Source organism: Neophocaena asiaeorientalis, unplaced genomic scaffold, assembly GCF_003031525.2.
Source record: "Neophocaena asiaeorientalis asiaeorientalis breed wild unplaced genomic scaffold, Neophocaena_asiaeorientalis_V1.1 scaffold91, whole genome shotgun sequence".
Taxonomy (NCBI): domain Eukaryota; kingdom Metazoa; phylum Chordata; class Mammalia; order Artiodactyla; family Phocoenidae; genus Neophocaena; species Neophocaena asiaeorientalis.
Window position 1 is genome coordinate 14,253,964 of NW_020173198.1, and position 8,622 is coordinate 14,262,585.

The 8,622-nt window shown below is 55.3% G+C and overlaps 1 protein-coding gene across 1 annotated transcript in view; it reads left to right on the top strand.

Moving 5' to 3' along the window:
- The window catches only part of LOC112399290 (uncharacterized), an 89,005-nt gene that overhangs the window by 65,383 nt on the left and 15,000 nt on the right, over nt 1-8,622 (top strand). Inside the window, exons 34-39 of the mRNA XM_024744364.1 lie at nt 2,439-2,601; nt 4,827-4,948; nt 5,533-5,673; nt 7,107-7,220; nt 7,321-7,449; nt 8,075-8,236. Of these exons, the coding sequence (XP_024600132.1) occupies nt 2,439-2,601; nt 4,827-4,948; nt 5,533-5,673; nt 7,107-7,220; nt 7,321-7,449; nt 8,075-8,236 (831 nt within the window). The remainder of the gene's footprint in view (nt 1-2,438; nt 2,602-4,826; nt 4,949-5,532; nt 5,674-7,106; nt 7,221-7,320; nt 7,450-8,074; nt 8,237-8,622) is intronic.

Sequence of the window (8,622 nt, forward strand, 5' to 3'; positions counted from 1 at the left end):
TCCCTCCCTCCCTCCCTCCCTCCCTCTCTCCCTTCCTTCCTTCCTTCTTTCCTTCCTTCCACATTATTTATTGAGCATCTACTAGGTGCCAGACCAGACACTATTCCAGAAACTGGGGATGTTGCTTAGAACAGGATTGATGAGTCCTTCCTCTCATCAAGTGTACAGTCTAGTGGGGAGATTGACCAACAAAAAAATCAAATAAGAAAATATACCAGATGATGATACATACTATAGAAAAAACAAAATGGGGTGATATGAGTGGGAATTACTGGGGAGCTATTTAGGTGGCCAGGAAAGGCCCCACTAAGGAGATGACATTTGAGTTCGCTGGAGATGACAAGCAAATATCAGCCATTTGAAAATCTGGTGGAAAGAAGATACACAGACGGCCAACAAACACATGAAAGGATGCTCAGCATCACTAATCACTAGAGAAATGCAAATCACAACTACAGTGAGGTATCACCTCACACCAGTCAGAATGGCCATCACCAAAAAATCTACGAACAATAAATGCTGGAAAGGGTGTGGAGAAAAGGGAACACTCTTGCACCGTTGGTGGGAATGTAGATTGATACAACCACTACGGAGAACAGTATGGAGGTTCCTTAAAACACTAAAAATAGAAATACCATGTGATCCAGCAATCCCACTACTGGGCATATGCCCTGAGAAAACCATAATTCAAAAAGAGTCATGTACCACAGTGTTCATTGCAGCTCTATTTACAATAGCCAGGACATGGAAGCAACCTACGTGTCCATCAACAGATGAATGCATAAAGAAGATGTGGCACGTATGTACAATGGAATATTACTCAGCCATAAAAAGAAACTGAGTTATTCGTAGTGAGGTGGATGGACCTAGAGTCTGTCATACAGAGTGAAGTATGTCAGAAAGAGGAAAACAAATACCGTATGCTAACACATATATATGGAATCTAAAAAAAAAAAATGGTACTGATGAACCTAGGGGCAGGACAGGAATAAAGACGCAGACGTAGAGAATGGACTTGAGGACACTGGGAGAGGGAAGGGTAAGCTGGGACAAAGTGAGAGAGTGGCATGGACTTATAAATACTACCAAATGTAAAATAGATAGCTAGTGGGAAGCAGCCGCATAGCACAGGGAGGTCAGCTCGGTGCTTTGTAACCACCTAGAGGAGTGGGATAGGGAGGGTGGGAGGGAGGGAGACGCAAGAGGGAGGGGATATGGGGATATATGTATGCATATAGCTGATTCACTTTGTTATACAGCAGAAACTAACATAACATTGTAAAGCAATTATACTCCAATAAAGATGTTAAAAAAAAAGAAGAAAAGAAAAAAGAAAATCTAGTGAAAGAGCATTCCAGGCAGAGGGAACAAGATGTGCAAAGGGCCTGGGCAGGAATGAATTTGACATATTTGAGGAATGGCCACTGGGCTGGAGCAGAGTAAGTGAGGGGGAAATGGTGGGCAGGAGGGGGAATCCAATCATGCAGGGCATGTCAGGCCACAGGGAAGAGTTTGGATTTTATTCTCTCTGAAATTGGACACCTTTTGAGGACACTACCCAAGGGGTGCTTTCAGATTCCTCTGGTTGCTGTGGGCGGGGTGGGGGGGACCTACAGGGGACAGCAGAGACAACAGTGAAGAAGCCGGTGAGCAGGGCCAGAATGATGATGTCTTGGACCGAGGTGGGGGCAGTAGTGATGGGCTTTAGAGACATTTAAGAGTCAGTTCCCCTCGTCCCACCAAAAGTCCCCTCCACCCTCCACCTGTGGCACCCACCAGCAGGGAGAGTGCTCCTTGCTGAGCCTTTGCACAGGCTGTTCCTTCTGCCTAGAATGCCCTTCCCTGCTTATTTTCTTTGTCCCTCTAATATCTTTTGTGGCTACTCTTGTCACTTTGTCCCACCATTTTCTGTCTCTGTGACTGTCTCCCCACCAGCCTGGAGCCCCTGAAGGGCCAAGGCCAGTCTTGGTTATCTTTGTACCCCAACCCCCAGCACTGGGTCAAGGACATAATACGTGCTCACTAAATGTTTGAGAAATCCTACTACCAACTGCAGCAGCCCCACATGGCATTGTCCATGGGTCCAGCCCTGGGCTGAGCACATCACACCCATTATATCACTGAAGTTGGCACTGTTATTCTTACCCCATTTTATACACAAGGAAATGAGGCCCAGAGAGGTTGGGAAACTGGCCCAAGGCCACACAGCTTGGAAGTGGAGCTGAGAGGCGGCTGTCCTCTTTACAGGGGGCGTCGGTCTCCTATGTCACACCCCTTGCACCCCCTCACTCCCCTCCCTTACATTATCTGCCCAGCCCAGTAAACTGTTAGAACTTTGTTTCTTGTGTTTCCTCTTCTGAAAGCTTCTCTCCTTTCCTACCCTCAGCAGGAACATGGGCCGGGTTCCCCTGTGACCCAGCTCCATCTTTCTCTTCCAGCTCCACACCCTTCCTGGGGAGCTGGTCCTGCAGACCTCATACGAGCGAGCCCGTGGCACCCGTGTCCTGCACCACATGGTGCTGTGGGACGGCCAGGAGATGGCCATCAACGGGAGCCTCTCCGGGCCCTTCCTCAAGCCCACCGGGACCCTCAGCCTGCAGGGTGAGTCTCCCAGCGGCTGCAGCAGGGGTGGCCCATTCACCCAGTCACTCAGAGCACCATCATTGAGCACCTGCTTATCCCAGGTGCTGTTCCAGGTGCTGGGGATCCACTGGGAAATAAGATGGCCCAGGTCCCCGCCTTCAGGGAGGCAGGCTGTGAGCAGGGACACATACTGAACAAGATAACGTCAGGGTGTCTCCTAGAGAGAAGGGCTGAGAAAACAAGCAGGGCTTGGTTTGGGGTCCTGGAGCTCCTCCAGGTAGGGTGGTCGGGGAAGGCCTGTCTCAGGAGGTGATGTTTAAGCTGAGCCCCGAGTGACAAGAAGGCGAAGCTCTGGGGAGATCATTGCAGGCAGAAGGAACAGCAGGTGCAAAGGCCCTGGGGTGGGAACAAGCTTTGTGGCTGGAGCAAAAGCAGCAAGGCCAGTATGGCTGGAGTGGACTGAAGGGAGGAGCAGGGGGGAGATGAGGTGGGACAGGTCAGGGGAGCCAGGTCACACAGGATCCCAGGCCCAGACAAGGAGTTGGGGTTTTACCTGAGCGTGTTAAGACAGGAGGGTAGGGCCAGGGCGTGGAAGGTGTGCCAACTCTGAGCATCCCCGAGAGGCTTCAGAGCTGAGGCTGACAGACTGAAGGTTGGCAGGGGAGGTGAGTGCAGCCCCAATGGTGGCACCCGTGACCCCTGCGGCCCTCCAGGAAACAACCCTGTCCCCAAGGGTCTATGCACACAGACTGTCAGTTAGTGTTTGAGGAGCCCCCTTACACAGAGCAGAGCCCGACCTGCTGGCCTGCCAAGCGGGAGACACGGTACAGACCCTGGCCCCGGGGGCATGGCTTGCTGAGTGGCCCAGTGGAGTTCCCCATGATCACGGTTGCCACACATGTGCCCTGCAAGGCAGAGGAAATGAGAAGATCCTCAGCATGCCAAGGCGGTATGTGTATGCCCTTGTGTGCATGTATGAGCGTGTGCATGCTTAGGGGCCCATGGGTGGGCTGAGCAGTCCGTGGACCCTGCCATGTGGTGACAGAGCATAGGAGCCAGCAGGTCAGGGGTGGAGGGAATGAGGGGTGTGTCTCTGTGTGTGGCATGCAAATGTGGTCAGTGCTCCCTGGACTGGTGACCAGATGATGCCTTGAGAACCAGCTAGTGCCACCGTCTCTGGGCACAGCTCCCCAGAGTCTGTGCGGGGACAGGCAGCACCCCTTCCAGAAGGCTCAGAGGGCAGCATGGTGGCTGTTGTCTGCACTGGGGTCTTGGTGGACTCCTGCTCTGGGGGTCTAGGAAGGCAGGACCAGTTGGTTGCCTCACAGGATGGGATCAAGTGGTGCAGGAGGTCAGGGCAGCTGGACTCAGCCTTAAGGGATGAAGGAAGAAAATCTAGGGCAAGGAGACTGTCTGCTGTGAGGCCTCAGCTATGAAGGTACCACCTGTGTCACACCCCAAGGTGGAATGAGATCATAGGGCAGGTGAGTGAGGCCAGGTAGGTGTGGGACATTCAGAGAGGCCTGGGCAACCATGAGTGTGAGGGACCTGAGAGTGATACAAGAAGGAGACTGCATCAGTCAGTTATTTCTGTGTAACAAATGACCCCAAACTCAGTGACTTACAGTAATGAGCATTTATCACTGTTCATGGGCCTGTGGGTCAGCTGGGCAGCTCTTCTGGTCTTACTCACGCATCAAAGTCAGTCCCAAGTTGGGTAGGTGGTGCTGCTGATCTTGGCTGGGCTTTCTAACGTGTTCGGGGGCTGGCTGCCTGTCAGCTGGTCTGGGACAGCCTCGACTGAAACATTCAGGTTCTCCTCTGTGTGGTGTCACCATCCAGCAGGCCAGCCTGGGTTTGTTCTCACAGGGGCTGGGCAGGGATCCCAGAGAGCCAGTGGGAGCTGAGGACTCTTTAGGCCTAGGCTGGGGTTTGCCAGTGTCAACTTCACCAAATTCTACAAGCAAATCACAAGGCCAACCCAGGTTCAAGGGCCAGGGAAACAAATTCCACCTCTTGATGGAGGAGGTACAAAGCCTCGTTGCAGGAGTAGAGATTTGGAGTTCTCACGGGGACACTGAGGTACTATACTGAGTGGTATGGGGACCAAATGAGGGTGTAGCTTCTGAATTTTGTGCAGATTACCTGAGCGTGTGGCCCCAAAGTGGCCCCCTATACCCTCTCGGCCTCGAGCTGATGTCCTCAGCTCACGTTCCCGCCCCTCCCTGTGTCCCTGCCTCCAGGGGAGCTCACCCACCTGCTGCCGCTCCCCCTGCCTCGGCACTGCAGCCTCCGCCTCGCCTCCGAGCATTCGCGACGCAGCCACCAGGATGACCTGGTCGTGGGCTGGGATGGCAAAAACCAGGTAGGCGTCAGGGCTGGAAGGATACCTGGGAAGCCCACCCTGTGGCCTGAGTGGGGCACTTGGGGCCCTGCCCTGCCCGAGGAGCCTTATAGGGCCAACAGGGCTGGGCCCCGGTCCCCAAGGGACCATTGGAAGGGCACTGGGTGGGAGGAGGAAACCTGGGTCCCAGTACCACCTGGGACAGGAAGACCAGTGGCTGACGCATACTGCAGGCCTCTTGTGTGCCAGGCACATCAGCCCCATTTCTAGATGAAATTGAAGCTCAGAGAGGCATGAGGTCTTGCCCAGAGTCACAGAGCTGCTGGAAGGCAGAGCTGGGATTTGAACCCATGAAATGCCTCCAGCCACCACAATGTGTCACTCCCAGTCCCATCTTTGTCATACGCTTGTCCCCATCTGCTTCTCTCCGTGCCTCAACTTACTCCTCTGCAAAATGGGCTGAAGCTCTTGGAGGGCCTCCCACAGTGCTGGGCCAGCAGCCCTCACTCCCATGACCTTGATGAAGAAGGTTGCCTGCACTGGGTGGTGGGGAGGGGGTTGGCCTCTCTGGGGGAGCCCTCCCCGTCAGCCTGTCCCCTCCCCAGGTGGTGCTGTCCTCCTCTCTTCGTCTGGGAAAGGGCGAGCTGGCCGCCCACCTGGCCCTGGCTCACCCCTTCAACCTCTCCTGGTGGCGGGCCGAGGCCAGTGGCCTTGCTGAGAGCAGGGGTGGCAGGCAGAGCCGGCAGGTGAGCAGGGAGCATCTGAGGGGCCCTGGATGTAGGGGTCTTGGGGGTTGGTGAGCTGCATGGCTGAGCCCACGGGTGGGGCATCTGGGACCACATGTGGGGGAGGAGGATCCCATTTGTTCATCAGAGACAAGGACATCTCTGGAATCACAGATTCCTGAAGCTTGGAACCCCAAAGGGACCTTCATTCATTCCTTCATCGGTACCTTATTAAGCACCTACTGTGTGCCAGGCAGTGTTGAGGTGCAGACACAGTCCCTGCATTGATAAAGCTCACATTTTAGTGGGAGAAACAGTTACAAGTATGTCCAATTCATCACTGAAGTGTTCGTTTGTTCAGTCAGTCACTGCAGGGGTTTGAGCAGGGCAGTTGGACTCTGCATCTGATTGGGAGGCCTTGGGCAGCTCACAGCACCTCCCTAAGCCTCAGTTTTTTTCTTCTGTGAAATGGAAGACAGTAGGCCAGTGTGTGCCGGGCAAAACAGGCAAAAAGACCAAAACTCAAGCGAATGAATGAATAAAGAAATTAAGAGTTGTGGTAAGCACCATAAAGAAAGTAAGGAGGGTGCTAAGAGAGAGAAACATTGGAGTGGTGGGGGGGCTACTTTAGATGGGGTGGACAGCGAGGGCTTCCTGGAGGAGGTGGTTTGTCAGCTGAGGACCCGCGGATGGAGGGGAGCTGCCTGTGACAAGCTGGAGAAACAGCGCAGTCCAGGCAGGAGGAACAGCAAGCGAAAAGGCCCCGAGGTGGGAACGGGCTGGGTGCTTCAGGAAGAGCCAGAGGCAATTAAGACCAGGACCAAGGACGCGATGGGGCAGGTGACGGGGGAGATGAGGGCAGGGGAGGGGCAGAACACGCAGGGCCCCTCTCTTGGCTCGGGCTGCCATAGCGAAATAGTACAGGCTGTGTGGCTTAAACCACAGACGTTTATTTCTCACGCTTCTGGAGGCTAGAAGTCCAAGATCAAGGTGCCAGCATTGTCAGGTTCTGGTGAGAGCTCTCTTCCTGGCCTGCAGCCATCTCACTGTGTCCTTACGTGTCGGGGAGAGAGCTCTCTGGGGTCCTTCTTACAAAGACACTAATTCCATCATGACCCCCCCGCCCCAAACCTCATCTAACCCTAATCACCTCCCAACGGCCCCACTTCCTGATGCTGTCACATTGGGGATTAGGGCTTCAACATATGAACTTGTGGGGTGATGTGACTCAGTCCACAGCAGCCCCACGAACCCCAGTGAGGGACTCAGATTTCATTCTGTCTTTGAGAATGATGAGTCTGGGTGTTGAGAATGAGGAGTTTTCCATCTAAACGCCTCTGGCCTCCCAGCCTGAGCGTGGCTCTAAGCTCTTACGAACACGAGCCACAAGAGGAGGCACCATCTCCACTCCCCATCTCTCTCCTCCGCCCGCCACTGGCCCCATCTCCTTGCAGGTACAGCTTGCCTGGAATGGAGGGCAGCCTGTGACTTTGCAGCTCACCTGGGCCAACAGGTCCTTGGCGCACAGCACCTCCTGGGATGGTTGCGTGGCCACCTCCCTGGGGCAGGTAGGCACTGGCTGCCCTGCTGAGCAGGCACGGGCCTTTCGCTAACTCTGAGCCCTGTGTTGCCCTCCCTCCCCCCAGTCACGTCCTCCATCCTCTTCAGCTCCAGGACACCTGGGGCCTGGGTGCCCTCAGGGCCTGTGGGGCCTTAACACAGACCCCAGCCGTGTTCAGCGAGTGGCTCGATCTCTCCTGGGATGGACGCCGGGTGCAGCAGAACCTGACGTATGAGGTGAGGCCTGGGGGGTTGGGGGTCCCCACCTGCTTCAGGAAGTGCCTGGCTCTGGGGCCCTAGGGTCCTGGGTGTAAGTGCTAGTTGTGCTGTGGATCCCGGGCAACTCATTTCTCCACTGTGAACCTTGGTTTTCTCATCTGTGAAATGGGTGCAGTAATCCTTCCCTGACTGGAGTGTAGTGAGAGCTCCGGGAGGTAAGGAAAGCAAGGCGCCCAGCATGAGGCAAGCACTTGGGGAGCAGACGGGGAAGGAGCTTGTGACGCCAGTGGGCTTCTGGGGAGGGGTGGGGGGAGGTCGGGAGGTCAGGTTTCCAGAGGTGTCAGGGTCAAGGTCTCTCCAGCAGCATCGCCTGCCTGGGGCTCCTGATGGGCTATGGAGAGACAGGGACAGCTAGCCCTGGAAGTCCCCTTGCCCCTTCTGGGTCTCCTTAGGCCCAGCCCCCCTCAGTCTCCCAACAGAAGTCCTGCTCAGAGTGTAAACGGATGCTGTGGGGCCGACCAGGGCTCTGATGGTGGGATTTCTGGCATCTCCCTCCTCTTGTGAGGGTCTCCTGACTGCCGCTGGCCATGGGCACTCTCTCTTCTGGGACGAACCCCCATCCCACGGTGCCTTCTCCTTCCAGAGGCACCAGCCATCCCGCCCAGACAAGATCCGTGCAGAGGCCACACTGGAGCGCGTCCTCACGGCCTCCTGTACCACGCAAAGTTTCCAGGGAGTCATGGAGACTGACTATGCCCACTGGCTGCGCCATTCCCTGCATCTGGGGCTCTGCCACCTGCCCAGGGTGAGTCTGTCCCAGGGAGAGGCCCAGGGACCCTGGTGGTGAGGAGAGAGGAGGGTGCCCGCCCAGGTCAGGGGTGTGAGTGAGGGAGCTGGGTGCCATCATCACAGCTCTGCACATGCCACTGGGCGACCCTGGGCAGGGCTCTCTCCTCTCTGAACATCCAGTGTTTCATCTGAAGGATGGAAGATGCAGTTGGTTCCAGCATGTAGGGTGATTGTGAAATTTAAGATGTGACACTGGGAGAGTGCTCAACGCATAAACAAAAGCTGCTGCTTTCGTCGTTATTGTTAGGGGGCGGTGTTGGGAGCCCTGTCCCCCCAACATCCCCCCGAGTTTGTTAGCTGGTTGGTCTTTCCTGCATTCTTTCCACCCTTCCTTCCGCCCAC